The 21698-nt window shown below is 30.9% G+C and overlaps 1 protein-coding gene across 1 annotated transcript in view; it reads right to left on the bottom strand.

Moving 5' to 3' along the window:
- LOC143238763 (phospholipid-transporting ATPase ID-like) overlaps window positions 1-21698 on the bottom strand; it is a 182603-nt gene that overhangs the window by 38648 nt on the left and 122257 nt on the right. Inside the window, 6 exon segments of the mRNA XM_076479279.1 lie at window positions 1722-1936; window positions 8260-8507; window positions 10220-10302; window positions 10783-10853; window positions 15612-15746; window positions 16561-16659. Coding sequence (XP_076335394.1) covers window positions 1722-1936; window positions 8260-8507; window positions 10220-10302; window positions 10783-10853; window positions 15612-15746; window positions 16561-16659 — 851 coding nt within the window.

Here is a 21698-nt window from a genome sequence, read left to right as displayed (position 1 = left end):
TTCCAGAAATAATCGAGTGAAAACTTATAAACAAAAAACTTTACATTCACAGTCTATTAAGTGGATCAACTCTTCACAGCATAACATGCAAATTGGGACATTTTATGTAAATTAAATGTTTTAAAATGTTTTTAACTGAATGATTCTGTTTAATAAACTGCTTCAGCATCTTTAAACTTTATTTTTTCAGCAATGATAATTTAGACTCAGTGTCATCATTTAAACTCTGTAAATTGTTTTTTCTATCAATTGGCTATTCTTTAGGTTGTTTGACTTTGTTACAAGGCTCAAGTTAATCACAGTCTCTGCTTTATCAGCATATGCATCAGCATATTTTGTAAGTTCCTCTATGTCTTTCTGAATTCTAATTTTCTTTTTTTTTTTCAATTAATTTATAATTTTTCTTACAAAGATTTCATTATTTGTTGACATTGTTTAAATAATGCAATGTGCTTGGATCCCTCTATCCATATTTGAAATGTCAAAAGTTTTCATGCATATGTTAAAACCAACACTGTGTTTGGCTGTGTCAATACACACAAGCCAATCTGTATATTCTGGTTTATCAGCCATAAGACATTAAATGTGCATTTCCTGCCAGACACAGCTTTAATTTACTCTGTGTTCGGTCAAGCGTTAACAATGATAAATCAATGCTTTAACTTTCAACAAACCCATGAATCACTATTTATTAAAATTGCATTGTGCATGCACAAATTGACAATGAGAATAACAAACAGTATTTAATTAGGTTACAGCCTAATTTATAACAGTTATAGAACATCCATGTGTATGTAACCACATAACATTTTTTTAAACATTAATCCCTTCATTTTCATGTAAAATGGAGGAACAAAAATGTTTGTACAAATAGTAAATTAATTTTATGTCTTTTCAGGAGTCTTTGTACATTTCCAGGACTTTTAAACACTTTTACAGAATCATGTTAGTTTTAAAGAACATTTCAGGAGGCGTATGGACTGAATTGACCACTAAATCTCTCCAGCTTGGGATATTAGATTTCGTCACACTGAAACATTTTATGGCACGTTTTGCCAAAATGATGGTGGTTTTAACTCTAGCTATCCTAATATACTTGGTGTTATGTTTAAAACTTCAAATTTTACAAACTTCTGAAGAGAATTTTATGGAACACATAAAATACATCCAGTTTTCATTTTTTTTATGTAAAATGCAATGCAGTTGAAAAGTGAAATTATATAATATTCTTCGAAGCTTGAAAACAAGCCATTATAAACAAATCTATGTCTCAATGAATATGATGTTTACTTAAAGTATTTCATAATTAATTTTCATCACCTTATTCTCTTGTTGTGAACACATAAGAGTAAAAAAGGGGGAAACTTACAAATGACTGTCATTACAACGTATGTATGAATTAACAAGCTTTAAACGTTTGAGCTCCAACATCTAATTTTTTCCTATTGTTCTACTTTGTTTTTATTATATAGCATGCATCATTTACAATTATCAAAATAAATGTTTAACACTCCAAAGTAATGTTTAATTTGTTAGACTTACGCATCTTAAACTCTCCTAACATCTACTGAACATTGCCATTCATGACAAAGTATTATATGACACAAAGAACTCATTGCAAGAATATAAAATGGTAGAGCATAACAGAAAGAATTATTAAAAATCTGTGCCTTTTTGCTATTTGTAAACCATACAAGTTAAGGAAATGGAAGATTTGTTACCTTACATATAGGGAAATAGGTACAACAGTATTTAGCACTATTGCATAGGAAAAAAATACAAGCACTGCAATAACAGTGGCTCCACTTGTCGTGTTTTCCTTTGGTATAAGAGAATCCCAAGGAAGATAAATTCTGAAGTGTTGTCCTGTAACACTTTCCCACACTCCACATGCTATGGTACAAAACAGGCACATGCTGAACAGGAAGAAGACAATCTATAAAAATATATATAACAAGCTTGTCAGGCAACGAACAAGTCGTATGTTTTAATTAATGCTCTATAGATAATGTTGTGTCTATAAACATTTAAAGTTCCTAATGGCATGTTGTTAGCTCTGAACTAAAAACAATATTATATTAATAACATGTTAAAACCTAGTATTTTCATTTACCATTTCTATGTTTCACCCTATAATTTTTTTATTTTATCCAATTATTTTTTTCCTACAAAACCTTAAGTGCTAAACTATCAATTAGATCAACAGTCACATTAAAACTTCCAAAAACACATGGACCTTTTATTTTACACAAAAAATTTAAATCATTTGTAAGAAAGTGTTTATTCAAAACAAAATCAGAAGATAATGGACCTTCTAGACTTAATACTAGGGAGGACTTTTGACTCTCTTTATATGTTCATACTTTCCCTCTTTTGACGCATATTAAACTACACTAAATTACAGGAAGCTTGGGTAATGTATTCTTTATTTTTGTTTATTTTTTTATATTTTCTTTGTTCCTTATTATCACCTGGTTTACTTTTATTTCAAAAGATAAACAAACTGGGTATTGGTTCTTAAACTTATTGGTTCTTTATTAGTAAGCACACTGTTAGCAAGGAGTTCTAAAACAGTTTCTTTTGTTTTAAATGTTAATTTCAAGTAAATTAAGTGTGAAACAAGAAAAAAATATTTATTTCACACTTAAATTTCAAGATCAATCATTGAATATTTAAAGTTCTGACAAATTATAAAATCTTTAAATTTTAAAAACTCCTCAATCTATTTTTACTTCATATTACCTTACTTTCATGGACATTAAGTAATTATTATGTCATAATAAGTTCACTTTATCAAAACCACAGAAGTGGAACTTGCTTTCTTAATATCTTATGAGACTAAGATACAATGATATTCAACAGATTAGCACTAAGTTGGAAACCGGATTCAAAGAGAACTGTTTTTAAATAATAAATCAAATGCAAACCAATGAAAAAAAATAGACACTTACTGAAGTAATACAATGATGAAAACAAAATCTTTAATGCATACATACACAACAAATGAATTCAACACTCAAATGATTGTGCTATCAGGTTCCTTTGGTAATATCTGATGTGTCTTATGAAACTGCAAGGTTATAAGTCTCAAAAGAAAAACACTACCAGGATTTCTTTGTACCATGCACTTAGGTTAAAATTCACCTAGTGAAGTATACTACAGCTATAAGATCCCTACATCAGAGAACTTTCTCATATTACATTTAAGGAAAGCTAATGTTGAACTGATCAACACAGATCTCTATTTACCACCCTTAGTTTTGAGCATGCCTCACATGTGAATTGTAATACAGTAGTTGAGGCACATGGGTACTTCTAGAAAGCCATCTCTTGAAGTTAATGTACACAAGCTAAGGTTCAATACATCCTCATCATAACAAAACACAAAAACTGCAATCAAATAAAAATAAAATCCACCTAAACCACACAAAACATGATAGTAAACATGTATCAATATCCTGATTACAGATGGTAATGTATTGGTAGTAATAATATAAAATTGAAAAACTCCGAATATCTTTTCCTGTTCTTCTCTTCCTGTCCCCCAGTGGCAAAGTGGAATTTCTGTGGACTTACACCACTAAAAACCATATTTTGATACCCATGGTGGGCAGAGTACAAATAGTCCATTGTATAGCTTTGTGTTTTACTTCAAGCAAAATATTTTCTTCCCTACCTATTCACTTTCAAAATCTATTTCATCATTTGGTGGAAATGTTATTTTAGTTAAAAGAAAAAATGCATTAAGGAAGAGTTACCACCAACAGATATATGAAAAAATATATAAATAAAACTAGTGGCTTATCTTTACTCATAAAAATGTATGAAACAATTATTAAAACTAAAAATTTTATTGCACATAATTTTAATAACAGTAACTCCTCTTTTCAGTCACCAATCAGTGTGATACACTTAAGTTCACTACCCTAATGTTTAAACCAATCCATTTCATATCCTTTGATACTTATAACGTTGCAAAATGTATTAATCTTATATACAATAAACAGGTATTTGTAGTGCAAGATCTTATAAGTAATCACAAATGTATTCAAAACAGTGAAACAAAAATTACACTTGCTGCAGAACAGTTGCAAAAGGTATTAACCCAATAAAAGTTATCTAGAGAAATAACTTCTAACAGTTCAGTTAACTATCAAATAAGGAGTTAACATTTTCAAATATGGATAATGCTTTTCTGATGGATAATCATCTCTATTCACATTTAGCTATCTAAATTATTACGGACTTCTACATGCAAACTGTTTTGCTTGCTACTAGCCTTAAGACTCCTACCTAATCTCAAGTGTTTATATGTGACACTGCTGCATGCAAATGAGTATGTGACAACCCTCTTCCAATTGGAGTGTGACAGAGATCTTGATAAAGAAACATACTGAAGTGATAGAATAGAATGTCAGAAGAATCAACAGTGTACGTATTAGAAAGTCAATGACCATAGGTGAGAGGAAGGAGGAAATAAGTTTTAAGGTATAATGAACAGGAAAAGTAATGTTCAAAGGAAGATAAGACAAGGGCATGGAAAACAGCATTACAGTCTCAGTCAGGCATACTAGAATGACAGGTTAAAGAAACAAAGGAACAAGGTAAGGATCAAAAGAAAAAACCCTATAGAAATAGGAAAACCAAAAAGTAGTCAAGAAAACCACTCAGTAACCAGTTATAGTTAAGACAGACAAGCTGTAGTCAAAAAGCCATGTAAATAACTATTACAGATAGCGAATGGAAACAAAATAAAGTGAGAAGGATGAAACCAGTGGCGATAAATATGTCACTTTTGCTATTTTTTTTTAACAAGGATGAGTGAACAGAATGAGCTAGAAAAAAACAATATTACACACGGAGAGAGTTCTGACCATTGTGCATGAAATCAGACAAATCCCACACATGAAGCTGGAGTGAGGATATGGCTGGATGGAAGAGAGAGGTATGAAGTCGAAGAAGAAAGGGAGGGAAGACAGAAGGCTCAGCAGAGGAAATCATGAGACAGCCAATACAATTCTACAAAAAAGACCCAACAAGATGTGTCATGCACAGGGTAAAAGACAAATGGGTAAGAGGTTAGCATGAAGGAAGAGACTGTGCCAGTCCTGACTGAACACACCCACTATCAATGCAAATGGATGTAGAACAGAAGACCAAAATAGGAGATGTTTGGCACTGTTGTTAGTGGCAAAGACATCAGAGCAAATTGATCAAAAATACAAGGGTTTAATGACCATTCCATAAGGAATATCTGGCTGAATCTTGAAATACAATACATAACTAAAGGTCAAAGCACCTGAAACAGGAAAAGTCACTCGTCAGACTTGTAAATAATGGGTCTAAAAGATGGGTTCAGAAACATAGAAAGTGAAGCTGAATGCTCCCCTGGTGAATGATGTGTAATACTACAGTCGAGTTGTCTAAATGGATCATCACCAAACAGCCATGTACGACTTGAAGAAACTTAAAATGACTTAAAGGCCAATGAGCCACTAAGACCTCCAAAAAGGTGAGTCAAGACAAGCACACACACATCCCAACCTGCCATGGAAGCACTGTAATAGGATGATCCATATGTGAGGGAGGAAGAGGAACACCCCCTGCAGTATGGGTCCTATCAAGCTACCAGGTGAGATCATTACACAGCAGATGAGGAAGATGAACATGGGATTCCAAAAGAGGTTTTACTGAATATGTAGAGTCCATTGTAAAAAGTGCATGTGAGCACAACCAAAGTGGACAAAGATTTCCATGGGAGCCCACATTCCTACAAGAGAGAGAGAGAATTTCTTGTGCATGAGGTAAAAGAGAGGATATCTCTTTGTAAATGGTTTGTAAATGAAATAGAAAAGACTGTGTTCTGCTGTGGCAAGAATTAAAGAACATATCCAAATGAACCAGAGAGTTGGCAAGTGTGAAATTAGACTCTTGAGTTTAATCAGCAAACCCAGACAAATTACCTCTATGGTGGAATGGACCTAAAAGAAGCCAGTCATCCATGTAACAGTGTAATCTCAATCCCAAGCTATGTATGGAACAAGCAAAGGCACTTACTACATGACAAAAATGTCTGGAACTGATGAAAAGTCCAGAGGAAGAGCTTGGAACTAATAACTTTGACTTTGATGTATAAACCAAAGGTAAAGTCTGGATACTGGGGAAGCAGGTATATCAAAATAAGTATTGGACATATCTACTTTGATCATTCTAAGTGCCAGAGAATATAACCACAGAAAAGTGAGAAAACTCTCAACTGTAAAACAAGGAAGTTCATGAAACCGATGAGATATGACCAAATGTCAACCCCCCCTTTTTTTTTGGAATGACAAACAGCCAGAAATACAATCCCTGAGAAGTGTGAGAAACCATTTTGAAAGCATTCTTACTCAAAGGGTCTGACACTACTTCAGAAACACAGTGACAAGATAAAGGATCACCGAGAGGAGGGAATAGAGTGGGGTAAGAGACAAGAGAGAAAGATATTAAAAACGCAGAATAAGGGCTTCTCATAGAACTTGTAGCATTTAACAGTCATCCACAAAAGGAATACATAGGTCCAAAATCAAGATAAATATACCCCTATTGTTCCTGAACCCAGAGGTTAGTCACCAAAAAAAGACTGTTGGCATTGAAGCCTACATGAATAGGGAGAACAAATGAAAGCATAGGAATAGGATAGGAAACCAGCTAGAAGCATAGATGTAGAAGGATCACAGCTGAAAGTGTGAAAAGAAAAAGCTTGGGAAAGGCAGAACACAAAGAAAGCCAAGGAAAAGTTGGATACAGCCTCAGCTAATCCACCAAAAATCATTGAGCATGGGAAAAGGGAAAGACAAAGGTTCCTGGGATAAAGTGGAAGTAAATGTACCTAGGCAAGAATGGCATCTCTCTCTAAAATATCCTAGCAACAGAGTAGCCAAATGAGAAGAGGATAAGGTCAGAGAAGAAGAAAGTGCTAATATATAAAAAAGGGGGAGGGGGAATAAAAAAAAGAATGAGTGTCCACCAAAAACCTTTCAGAAGAACAGTTGATTGTCTCTGAAAGAAGATGGATGGAAAACAGATAATAGAAAAGTGTAATTGGAGTAAGGTAAAGACATGAAAATTGATCCTGTATAAAGGACAAAAAGTTCAAATCCTAAGTCTGAAGAAGAGACTCCAAGGTTTGGAAATCCAAGAAGGGGACTTCAACCCAATAAGTCAAAGCAAAAGAATCAACCAGGTGAAGATAAAACATAGCTGCACCAGAGAAGAGTTACAATAAGTAAATGTTCATCACAGACTTGGATATAAGGAGGAGGATGGAAAACATAATAATAAAGAAGAGAAAGTGAAGAATCATAAGAAACAAGAGGAAGAGAAAGAAGTAACAAACCTTGGAAACCAAGTCAAGGAATGATGTAGAAAATTGATGCAGATCCACAACAGCAGTAGAAGTGTTAGCAAAAGTGTGTGATGATGGAAAAAGACTATTAAAATCCACATTCTGGATAAGACTCATAGTAGGAGGAATATCTGTGTCAGGTTTAAAAACAGGCTAAGGATGAACATAAGCTTCCATTTCCCATGGCACAATAACCATTACATCTTCACCAGACAAAGTATCTGACGCTATAGCAGTTGTTCGTCTAGAGTGAACCAAGTCTTGACGTTCAACACAAATCAGAATGAAAGTTCCTGTAACTTGGAAATTCAGGATGTGAAAAATAAGAGCCACATAGTTTGCAGATTTAGAAACCTTGAGAACAAAGGAATATTTCCACAACAATGGAGTTTGCAAATACTTCTACAATAAAATGTGTATGTTGAGAAATATCAAGCAGGGAGGGGGGGAGACATGTCTGAACACGAATGCCAAATCGAGAAGTGATGATTTAACAATCAGTATAGAGGGAATTAGCTGCACTAGGATGCTATGTCACTTTTATTGGTGGAAGGTTGTCACATACTTAGGTACATTCAGCAACACAGCAATAACAATTTAGTGGGAGTCAAGGGTAGTGACAAAAAAAAAAAATGCATACGGAGACCAGTACCGAATAGGAAAAAGTTACATATATCAAAAACGTGTTTTCACATTTTACATACAAATTATAAATTTATGAACAAAATATTGAAAAAAATATTTCTTAAGCCATTTAAACAGGATTTAAAGATTTAAGAAAAGTAAGTTTTAATAAAAAAGTTATGAAAGAAAACTTAAAAAAAGCAAAAACAAGTTTAAAGAAAGGCTGATTAAGAAGTTAGCATACATACCCCAATGATTAAAATATTTAACAAGCGGTCTAGGCTTGTGCGTTTGAACATGGTTTTCCCACTATTCTGCATTAGCTTTGTGTCACGGCCTGCAAAAACCACCAACCCATAACACCAGCGGGTGTTACGCAAAATGCAGCCTCTAAGTAGCATCTTATCATTGTCAAGGGAATAGGCCTCACCCTGCCAATGTAATGTTCCCTCAAATTTACTTAAATTATTATTAGGAGGCTCACAAGTGATTTCACCTAAAAGACAAAAACAAAAAAATATCTTTATTAATCAATAAAACATACAAAAACACTGAAGACAATATATATATAAAATTTGACAATTTGAGATACAAGTTTTTCTAGTTTCTCAGAACAAGAAGTCTCTAAACATATCTTTTATGCAAACTTGCATTATGTAAATACATTTAAGTTAATGGACAATACCAGAGCCAAGGTTTATTCATGTTCATATACAAGTAAACAAACTACTCATTAGCATTTGACATCTCTAAATGGTAAGTAAATGAAAATAATATTGCTTAAAAATTACTACACTTTTATTTTATTTCATCTATGTATAGTATTTATATTTAGGTGCATCATATGTTTCCTTAACTTTGTAATTATAAAATCTTTCTTTCATCTATGATTCTTACACAATATTTTTTTGCATCAATAATTTAGGTACTAAGAAACATAGAATTGTTTCTTATTTTCTCTTTTCTGTGAATAACAAGACTAATTTGTGTTTTTAACCAAGTAATCAAGTGTAATAAATTAAGACAGTCTTTGTGATACTTTAAGATAACTTAATTTTTTTTTAATTTAACAGGCTGGGTAGTTTTTATTTAAATTTAGTTATTTAACAACATCAGTAAATTCATATGCAAGAGATACAATTATTTCCGTGGTGCTATTTTTTTTATATAATTTTCATACTTTATGTATATTTTTGTCATATTTGAAAATTTGGTTTTTTGGAAAACAGAGTGAAAATAAATGTTTCCCCATCTTACATTCTCCTAGACTTTTGTACATTGGTAATAAAATATTTGAGCATTTAAAACAGTAAAAATTAAATTTAAAGAAACTAACTGTGTAGACTCTTTTAGGACTAATTTTACTGGACTAGTTAGATCAAAGGAGTAGAAGCAGATGTGTTAGCTACATTATTCTTAAGTAAACACTTTTGTAGATAACACTCTGGATTACATACTGATTACACAAATAACAAGAGGAGCTCATGCTTTTTCAGTAAGTTAGCATATAAAAGAACTTGGAAACTAGTCTTAATATCACAAAAGTTAGAACAAAAGTTTTACCATTACAAACACTAGTCAAGACAGATGAGTTATAACAGCATAATGTTTTTATGATAATTATAATAGTTATAATCTTTTTTAAAACTATTTTTATACTGTTGTAATGGTGCAAGTCTGCTGAGTATGTAGTAGATTGCCATAGAAAAGTGTTTGCAGTGAGTTTAGTAAAACCAGTTTATTAAAAGAAAAACAATTAATCATAATTCCTCTGATTTAAAAAAGTAAATAAATAAACAAAATCTCACAAAGACTTGAATTAATTTGTATACTTAAATTTCATAATATGGAGAAGCAAACTTTTCTTTTTTACTTAGAAAATGCAATCAAAAATCATTAAAACTGAAAATTCCAACAACTTAATCTAATTTAGGCATAACACTTATGTTTCATTTCAACATTTCCTGATCTTACACTAACAGACAGTGTTTGTAGATACAAATAATCATGAAGTATAAAACTACCTGTATTTTACACACTTCTACTTTCTAACATCTCACAAGTTTGTTATCTGAAAGGTAGGTTAAATATTCCTGTAAAAAATTACAGTTTATTTCAGAGAAATATTTTATTTTTTATAATTACAGAGAAAAAATATTACCATTTGAAATACTTAATATTTAAAACATATGATGCTCTTAAACATACCATCAAAGTTCCCAATATCTATGTTGTTCTCTCCCAGCTCTGCAGTTTCTGGTAGTGCTTGTCTACATTTTAAATTTGTTTCTCTGAAAATATAAAAACAACACAATAAAAATTTCAGAGTCTCTTTCATGTACAAAATTCATCCATTTCCTGTAAAGACCAGCTAAACAGAATATTCAACAGTTAGAACCAATACTTATCATGACAACACTGTTGGTACTATACAGAAGAAAACATTACTGTTACCTGAGCTATGAAGAGTACTTAGCTTAATTCTCTGTTTTGGTCATCAAATCTTTAAATAATCAAATTCTTAAAACAACTATAAAGTAAATTACACTATAGACTAGGCTGTCTTAACAATGCTGAAAATAAACTTGACTTATTTCTTTCTCTTTTTTTTTGGAAATTCCCTAAATGGCAAACTTTCTTATTCTAATGACTAGTAAAACTGATTTACAAATAATTCAAAACATTATAATACTTAAAACTTATCTTAAACCTAGAGAAACTGCAGGTTAGGAAACTTGCCTTTATAAATAGTCTTTATGTAAATATCTTACCCATCCAATTCAGCTGTTTCTACATAACAAAGGCCATTAGGTTCACTGGTGGATAACAGTAGTAAATCAGCCTGGAATAATTTACAGAATATGCTTTGAAAGACAAATGTTATTATTACTTTGTAACAAGTTCAAATAAATATTATATGTAAATAAAAAGAAACAAGTATTATGAAACTCAGCACCTTTTCTAATAGTATATATGAATGGCATCCTGTCGTATATAATGGTTTTTAGTAAAGAATGATATACCTTTCAATAACCCTTGCAATACCGAAAACTGATCATTCTCCTTTTAAAAATAACATCTAAATGCAAAATAATTTAGTAAAAACCACTAATCATTCTATTTATTATAGAAATCTCAAAGTCCATTTTCTTGAATAACTAACACTTGAAAACTGTTCAGAAGCAGTGAAACAGACATTTCTATCTTGACAATTTTTTTTGTTACCTTGTTTATCGTAAACACCTATGCACATTAAGCTGTTGAAGAATGTCATGTAAACCTAATAAGGTAAGCATGTTACTTAGTCTGTTTACACTGCATTAATCTATACTGTATTATCTCACAAGAAACATCATACAGGGTGTTCAGAAAGTCACTGTGCACTTATATTTATTAACAGACATGTTTCAATACAGAATACAGAAGGTAAATATGAATGACAATTATAAACAATGTTGAAAGTGACCTCCGTTGGCATCAACACAGGCTTGGATCCTTCTTATTTTGTTTCTAAACACCGCTATCAGTTGCTGGCTTGAAATAGAGTGAATAGACATATGATTACAAAACTGCAGAGTTACTTTCTGAACACCCTGTATTATTCTGATAAGATTACTTTGTTGCTGCTTGTTTCTTGGTACATTACACTGTGACATCGATGGAATCTAGTCATTAAACCTGTGATGATGCAAACTTTGCCTTCAAGAGGATCTTTTGAGAACAGTTTTGTATTTGTTGTAGTTGCATACCAGTACATGTTCATTCTTTGTTGTACATTTGTTAGTTATTTTGAATAAGTTCAGTTTGGTGGTCAGGTGAACAAAATGCAAATGCAGCAGTAAACTGTTTGAGAACATGTAACATTCAACTGAATGTCCATGCACTCTTGTAGCTAAAAATGTATTCTCTATGCATGAACATAAAAAACTAAAGAAAAACAAGATTAGTAGAAATTGTTAAGTTAAAAAAGGTAGAATGGGGATTTAAAAAAAAAAAGAAGTTGAATCAAAATGCAAAGATTATATTTTTAAGGCCACAACTAGGGACTGTAAAAAGTAATCAAACCTGAAATAGTGTTTACATTATTTTCTCAAGCTAGAAATCCCTATTTTCACTCCAGTAAAACTGATAAGTACTATAGACAAAGTCAAAATAAGGATTTGTTGCTTGTAAAAATAATGTAGATATTATTTCCAGCCTAGCATGTCTTTTGTTGTTTTTTTCCTTAAGAGTCCCTAAGTAAAGGCTTGAAAATATAATCTTTACATTTTGATTCAACTTGTTTCTGTATTTTTTTTATGCTCTCCATTCCCCTTTTCAAATTATTAAAGTTTTTACTAATCTTGTACATGTATATATTTTTTGTTAGTATGTGATCATTTTTAGCACTTGTCTGTTTATATTATAATAAAGAAAAAAACAAAATTTGCATGTGGTAACATTCCATAACACATTAACTCAGTTACGTAAAAATTGTATTACCCAACAAGATCTATTATATGTTCACAGGTTAAGTTTTACAAGATAAAGAGACAAATAACAAAATGTATTGAAGACTATTTGACTTGAATAAGGATGTACAGTTTGCCAGTCTACAGAACAAATGAATCAAAAATAATATACAGTACTATGAATGATTAATCTGTGTTTTTTTTTAATACATAAAAAATATCTACTGTTGTCATAACTAAAATAATTTAATTGCTTTAACAATTAACTTATATTTCAGCAAGAATAAAATCTTCCACTTTCAGTTATTTTATATCTAAAATAAAATGACATACAGCAATGATGATGTTGTCCTCTTCATCATTTTTAACTGTATTTGATATTTGTGGATAAAGTCATTAGATTACAATTCATAAACTTATAAAATCTGACAGAAAACAAAATGTTATTATTACCATATTAAATGCTATAATGTGTTGTTAAATAAGTGGATATTCACTAATATTTAAACAAATTTCAGTTTGCATTGATTACACACATTGGTGGCAACTTTATTAAGACCATCTACACAATTATTTGAATATGCAAAGTAGACTTATGAGGATGATGGGTGAGGTGATTTATTGAACCATTTATATACAAAAATTCAGTAATTACGATTAAGAATTTGAGTGAAAGTAAAGAACAGTGTTTAATAATATATTAATGTCCTGCTATGTTCAAATTCAACAAGGCTTTTTGCCCAATACCAGGGATCTTCAGGCAACTGGGATACAACAGATATATTGGTTGAGGTGTTATTTACATTTGCAAATTGCTTTAACAAATACCTTTACAGGATTAACTAAATTAGGTTGATAAAATGTAATTTTTTCATCAATTATATATGTCACAACACATCAGAATTATAGTAATAATTATTTAATACAAAATTACTTTTCTTTTAATACCATAAATTATCATTAATTATTATTTTCTTGAATGAACCAGTTCATTGCTGAAAAGAACTGGTGAACCAACAAGCTAATCTTCTTCATCCTAAAATAGGCCAAGAAATTGCAGCAAAACCAGAAAAACTACATTACTAATCATTAATAAAGCATTTGAGTGGAAGTAAAGAAACATTATGGTTAGTCCATGACATAACGGAGGACATGACAATGAGGACCTACTCAGTAGAAGTATTCTTATGAAGAATCATTTCAACAAGTGATATGTTTTGCATAACAAAAATTGTTACCACCAACCAATGGTGACAAATATACCAAAACTTTGAACACATAGGCTTCTAAGGTGCAACAAATGTTAGACTATATCCTAAATGATCAGTTCCTTCAATCTTTGTCAGGATTTGGCTATCTCATTTTATGCCATACAAAGAACATTACAGAGAGTCATGGCAGTTCAAAAACCAAAAATAGGAAACATGGCTTCAATAATATCTATAGTATAAACTGCATCATTAAATAATTAGAAACTTGTGAAATGATCTGATGAGTTGCGTTTCACCACCTTTTGTAAAAATACGGAGAAAACCACATGATCCTACTTACGTTGTTCCAAAATATCAAGCAACTAATGAACTAATGTTATGAAGATAATTCTCAAGAGAATGGGATGGATCTTTTGAATCTGTGCATCAATTCAGATTATGTTCACTGCAAAATGTTACATTTCCTTACCTATTGTCAAAGGCTTTTCTAATATGATAATACAATAATCTCCTTACTTACATTGTCTGATATTGGTTTAAAAAGTATGGCAATGACTTTAGTAATTGCTCTTAGTCAGCAAATATCAATGCAACTAACATCTTTGGGATGAAAATGAATTTTGTATTCATCAGCATAATTAGTTAACTATCTGTGGAGTCACTTTTATTTCATACTCCTCACTGAAAGGAATAAAATCCAACAAGCCACCTTCTGGAATTCTGTGGACTGTATACAATCCTGAATTCAGAGTGTTAATATCATAATGGACAATTAAATCCAATATCAAGTGGCAGTGCTAAAAAGTGGATATTCAGTATAGATAATATTAATTAATCTATGAATAGTTACAAAAACCAACAACTCAAACCCACTGATCACTTACTTTACTTATTTCTATTTTTGTAAGATAACGAATATAGTTTCACAAACAAAATATGTTTAAATCATCTAATGTTTTAGCAGAATTTATAACAAAACATTTAAGGACAACAATGAATCTGTTAATTCATTTATGGCTATCCTCTATGCTAAACTATACAAAAATACAAACTCAAAGCCAGCCCTCAGCATTCAAGTATTTATCACACTTTCCCTCACATGCCTTAAATTTAATACTTCCACCACACCTGAAAGAAACCCATTGCAAAGTTTAACTAACTTGAAAATAAAAATTGTTTTGTCTTGACTTTTTGCTTGACAAAATTCCTACCAATTTCACCATTAATTACAAATCAGGATGATACATTGACACTTGCAATCCTCTCAACAACCTTAAAGACCTCAATCAAATCTATTCTAACTCTTCTTTTTTCAGGGGAAAACAATTTCAGAGATCTTAACCTATTGTCATATGACAACTTCTCACCCAAGGTATCATTCTTGTACCCCTCCTCTGAGCCTTATTCAACAATTTGGTGTCATTCTTAAGGGTAGAAACCCAAAACTGAACACAATTTATACAATTAAATTATAGCCTCTTCAAACTTGTAAATAAAAACTTTGCTGTAAACTGTATCCACCTGACAATCACCTTCATTTGTTTTGTTAAAAATAGCATCTTTCTGTTTTAGTGCAACTTTTAAATTACACAGAACTTTAGAAGAATTCCAAACTACATTATTATTAATAAATATAACCAAAAATAGAAAGCTTTTAGAACATGTTAATTGTAATGTTTTTACTATTACTTATCAAGCAGATAAAGGAATTGTACATTACAGTTTTAAAACAAATGTATTTTAATCAAACTTTATGAAAACGTAATCTGAAAAACAAATAGCTAAGTTTTTCACATTATGGGTCAACTGAAACGACCTTTAAAATTATTTTTACACAATGTTTTTTATTTTTTTAAATTAATAAATAGTGTTCAAAAGAAAAAGAAAATTAGTTAATACTACTAATAATTAAAATAAAAATGGCAAACTTTCACGTACAGCAACAAATTGGTCATTTTCCATTCTTATTATGTCTCCAACTTGTACTTTGTGCCATCGTTCATCCACAAGCTTACCACTGCGTAGCACTCTAGAATCTCGATTATTTACTTGATTGTCACTACGATGCCGTTGCTAGAAAAAAAAAAAGTTTACTTTATCCTTTTGTATAACTGAAAAATTACACATACCATGCAAGTAAAAAAATAAAGTGTAGAATTGGTCACATAACATTCTATGTTCAAAACGTGAGCTAAGGAACAACCATTAAAGTCTACTTAATAGGACTCGAGCACTCTGAGACACTATATTTTAACAGATAAATATGAATGTGAAAACTACAAAACAAAGTAGACAACAGACAGCAAACTTAAACTGTGCATATAGATTTAACATTCAAGCTGAAAATATACTCCTGAAATCACACCAACCTTAAAATTGCTATAAAATATATGTTTTAGGTGAATTTAATGTTTAAGTAAAATAAATCAATTGTGATCTTATAACATTTTAAACATTTGCTGATGTTTATGAAATTTTCAGTACCCTTTTATGTTGGGAATGTATTAATATAATTTATTATTTGCCTGACATAATTCAGTCATTAATTCAACATTAAAATTAATAACTTATCTTAAGGCCTTTTATTTAGGGTTAACAAATGTCATACAAGTGTTACAGTATGTGACAATTATTAATCCTCCAAATAATTTTTTTTGTAATTCCATCTCTTTAAAGCAAATGAGCTAATTTAAAAAAAATATAAGACATGGAAATAAAAAACTAGTATATATAGGGAAAGTAGAAAAAAATTGTTTTATATGAATCATTTTTTAAATGTTAATTATTTTTTTATTTGAAGAATCATTTTATGTGACACCTCAAGACAATCTAATAGAAAAAACAATATAATGAATAATTCTTTTTTCTTTCTTAAAAACAGACTTACAATGTCATCAATGGCATCCTTCAATGCTGTAAGGGACAACACAACAACTAAAGGCACTGCGGTAGTAACGGGAGTCAGGGAAGATATCTGTGGTATCAGCTACAAGAAGCAGTTTATTTTAATCTTGTACTCAAAATATGTACAAGTTACAAAACAAGAAAAGCTCAGTTTTTATACATTCACAGACTTTAATTTTCATCAAAAATGTGTTAGGACCATCAAATTTACAGGCAACAGTCTAAGGTAATACTGTTAAGTTATAACAAAAGTTAATGCACAAAATGAGAAGACTGTAGGCTGACTCATGCTTTGATTTTTCATTTTCCAATATTATGTAATATAACATCATTTGTAAAAGCTATATTTAAGTTTAACCACTTTTGTGAGTTTTTAAAGTAATTTTAAAGTTTTCTGATATATCAATTCACATTTCTTTAAAATATGATCTAATATTATTATTTAAAAACAAAACTAGTAGAGATGGAACTGTTAAATTGGACAAAATTCAGTTGATAAAACTGAGTTATGCTATTTCAGTTACCTCTCTATATTATTTGAAAGTTATATTTTTAGCTAGCCTTGTATTCTTTCTTGGGTCTCAGTTTTATTATCAATCTAAGAATGATTTCCCTACTACCTTATTTTTGTTCTGTCACAGATTTCATCATCCCTTCAAAAATAAAGTTGATATTTTACTTGTTGTCCCTTTTCCACATGTTGTGCTAGTATAAAGATGATGTTTCATTGGCTATCTTTTGTTAGCATCTTTTTCTAAACATTTATAAATCTTTTTTTTTTTTTTTTGCAAATTCTCGCATTCTTTTTGATAACTAATTTTCAACTTAAGAGTCTGTAGAAAAACAATAAGTCACAACACAAAATATTTGCAGATATCTAATACTTGCAAATGAAGTTCCTAATGAAGAAAATTAAAGGAATCAGGCAGTTAATTGATTGATTAGAAAGTATTTAGACTAAAACACCAAATGGAATAAAATGATCACATACACAGGGATGTTTGGACTGAGTTCTCCAGGAAAATATATCTTTAAACTATACTGTTAGCATTAAGTAAGGGTACCAAATGTTTATTTCTCATGGGGGGCTTCTGAAATCTGGTGGTGACTGTATAAGCCCACCAATAAATGTATCTTGAGATTCCTTTCAGGCAAACTCTTGCTTGGTTGGTGTCTGCTGGATGTTGTGGAGCTGCAGTGTACCAGTCCTCAACAGATGTTTGAAAAGATGCCAGTATCCTCTAACTACATAGCACTCATAGTAATCACTACTGCATAGTCAAGTTGGAGCAGGTAAAACTAGTAGAGTATAAGCAGGTTGTGTTCTCCAGCTGTATTTCTCATTGCAACTGTCAGTGCACTGATGTCTTTGATAGCTCTAGTTATCATGGTGTTAACGTGCTGACAAAGTTGTCTACTAGCCCTTTCGTGATGGGCTTGTATAATATACAAGTTCATCTACACATTTGCACATGTTTAAGTATTTGCACTATAACTTTTCATACAACATTGTATCTTCACAAAATTTGGCACACTTTTAGTAAAGATTACATGTATTTTGTACACACAAAGAAACAGATTTTACTGAAATATTTTTATTAAAGATTTGTTTGTGAAAATATTGAGTCTGTTTCATTACTAGTCTACATGCAAAGTGATTTCATGTTATGATTAAACAAACTATTTTCCTTCCCAAAAACCTCAAATATTATTTGTGTCACCTCTAAAGTCTCCTAAATACATTTCAAATGTTTGTTTTTAGTAAGACATTATATTTCTTGTTATTTTCTATACTGTATGTAGGGTCTGTCAATTAACCAGCCTCGTAACCATTATAAAAAAATGAAATAAATATAAATGCTTTTTTCCTGCTAGATTGACTACGTATTATAACAAGAAAGTACAAATGTTTAATCTAAGTAGCTTAAGTCTATATATATAGACTTATATATAAGTGTTATATATAACACACACACACACACACACACTTATTTTTACTGTATTAAACTTCCAATCATGCTTAGCTAACATTACATAACTTGTATCAATGTGATGCACCGTGCACTCACATTAGGTATCCAATAATATAAAACTGACCTTTAGTCTTCTCTGTCTTGGTTGTGTTTTAGTGGACTATTTGGTAATATACACTTGCATTTCAAACATTTTTTTTAAATATATATATATAATTACTATTTAGAAATAATTCATTAAACTTTTCTTAAAATTTAGAACAATAAACCAAGAAGTAAACAATTATCTATTCTTGCTAAGACCTTTGAACTCAGTTGCTGCTGAACATAAGTTTCTAAATTTTTTAAAATTTTGCACATGGAGAATATAAAACAAAAATTTTTTGTAGGTTTTATATAAACATACAGTTGAATAGCCAATAAATCCTAAATAACTATACAGATACCATAGAATTTCAATATAATTTCTTTAGCTTAGTAACTAAGATATATTTGAATTTTGATAGATATGAAACTTTGAGCAAACTAAAGACACAACCTACCTTCTTGAAATCTTTGTTTGAATAAAAAAACAAGGAACCCTTTTCACAGATTAATATGGCTGAGAAAACCACTCTTGTGACATTCTAAGCTATTGATTTGTTATTCACATATCATATACTGTAGTAAGAGTATATAACAGACTGTTTCAAAAAATGGAAAGAATTGAACAGAGCCACCATGTTTGATTCAGTACATAAAGTCAAAGTCTGTTTTTGTATGCATGTAACACAGCTGAGGTATTGGTAGGATTTTTATAACAATTCTTAGGTCATTAAACAATTTGCTCATCTTGTTAAAGGATTATGGCATCTTGCTTTGAATTTCAACTTTCATAGATCCTCTGCTGTTACGCAGAGCTGGGTGGTTTAATCAATAACCTACAAGCAGTAATTACATCACATTAATATCATAAACTAACAAATTAATTTGGCATGTTATTAACTGAACAAACTAGGGTTTCAGGTTATTCCAGTGTTAGCAAAGGTATTAAGACAAAAACAACTATATTGCTGTAACTAACATCAGAGTACTACCAGAACTGAGAATGTTGATTTTGGGCTTCACTTAATATATCAGCAAACTATCTTTGAAAGCTCTCTTTATTATTGGCCCTAGACAAATTCTTTTTTTAAAAAATTGGAATGGACAGGAGCATCACATTCATATAGGGCATGTATAATTATATAGGAATTAACTGGTAATCTTAGGTTAGCATGTTATTTTTCATGTGCTAATTAGTTTCTTTCAGTACAACCACTGTCACCCTGCTAACAGCAAGGGCAAGTGAATTTATAAACAATGAAAGAATATTGTAAAAATACAATCTGGCATTTACATTGAAACAAAGAACTAAAGATGACAATTAGGTTTTAAAATGCACCTCAGGTGTGGTTGCAGGTATACCCCATAGCTGTTTCTTAAAAAGAATCTAAGAATATTGTACTAAGTAGGGTAAACTAACAGCCAAACAAATTCTAGATGTATTATAAATACATCATGTTATGGTACTTTGCTTATTTACATAGCAACAAAGTATTCTATTAATGAAAACTTGGAAAATTAAGGTACACACAAGAATTCTTCAATATTTATAAGATAAATTATTTAAGTGTCATATATGCTACATATCTTGTAGGCACAGTGAAAAATATTTTAAGTAAATTTTCTTTAAAGACAGTAGATGCAAAGCTTAGTAAATCAATCAAATGTAACTAATTAATGAAGCCCTTAACTATCTCAGTAGCAAATAATACTAATCACCCAGCTCTGCTGCTGTAGATCAGAATGTCATCAGCTGAGGCTAGCTCATGCCATCCAGTTACCGTTAAGATAGGCTAGATTGATCAAACAGATGTTGAAGAGGATGGGCAAGAGTGGTGATCCTTGAAGATAAACTGGTATTGGTGATGTTTGTTATTTTCCACACTCTGTGATGCATCTTGTGGTAGTTAGTGTATTTAAGATCCATCTTATGCATGGTACACAGATGCCTATTCTGAGCATTTTGTCAGTTAGAATGAACAGCTTTACTGGAAGAATGCTGTACAGTGAATAGCAGTTCTTATCTCCACTTCTTTTTGTAAAAAATATAATATCCTCATCCTCACTTTACGAAAACAAGAAAGTAAGAAGGGAAAAAAATGTATTGCAATTTCTTCTAGCAGCCTACAAGCCCTTATGAAAGAGTATTATTGTCCAAGAACAGGTTTACTATTCATTAGGCTCACTTTAAACTCAAACTAGGCTTAGTTAGTGAACTACTGTCAAGTTCATTGGGATAGTTCATGATAAACATGTATACTGGCTAATGTCTCAGTGGAAGAGAGAATAAAAGGGAAAAATTTCAGAAAGAAAAAGGAAAAAAAAAAAAAGATTTAAAATTCATATCTAAACCTCTTATAATGGTCCATAAGCTATCGTAAGATGGAGATTCCGAGCTGCTTATTAGGAAAGACAAAGACAGGCCCAAAATTTGTTTAGGAGGCACTAAAAAAAAATAAAAAATAAATAAAATCTCAAATTAGGTACCAGAAATAATTAAACATCCCACACTTTGTTGTACTCTTGTGAGATAAAGGTAATGAATATGCTTTAATTTTAAATGCTATTTCCAACTCACCAATGCAAAGCCCTTAAAAACATTAGGTCCCAAGTGTGCCTCGCTTCTAATTAAATTAAAGCTAGTGCTGACCAGAGAAAATGGTAAAATAACTAGATGTTAGCAAAGAAAAAAAAGCCAAAGTCCACAAAAACCAAGAACAACCTGTAAAGACATTACACTGAACCACTATTAACATTACTGTATACCAGATTTATAAAAGAAAATACATCAATATGTCATTTCCTTAAACTTAAATGTTTCCTCACAAATATCAAACAAAAATAAAAAGTTACCTTTCCTACTTATATTAATACAGTGGAACCTGAAGTTCATGATGTGAGAAAAAGCATGTAGGTTCAAGAAGTCTTGGTAAAAATGAAATAAAAAACCCTATAACCTGAGTGCTTTCAAAAGATGGACCTTTCTTCTACAGAGGTAAATTGGAACCTAAATTTATATGCTTTAATTATTTAATGTTCTTTTAGAAGTTATAGGTGTCATTTA

This window comes from Tachypleus tridentatus, chromosome 13, assembly GCF_004210375.1.
Source record: "Tachypleus tridentatus isolate NWPU-2018 chromosome 13, ASM421037v1, whole genome shotgun sequence".
Lineage (NCBI taxonomy): Eukaryota > Metazoa > Arthropoda > Merostomata > Xiphosura > Limulidae > Tachypleus > Tachypleus tridentatus.
Note: the sequence above shows the minus strand (reverse complement) of the source record. Positions and strands in the feature narration are given on the sequence as shown.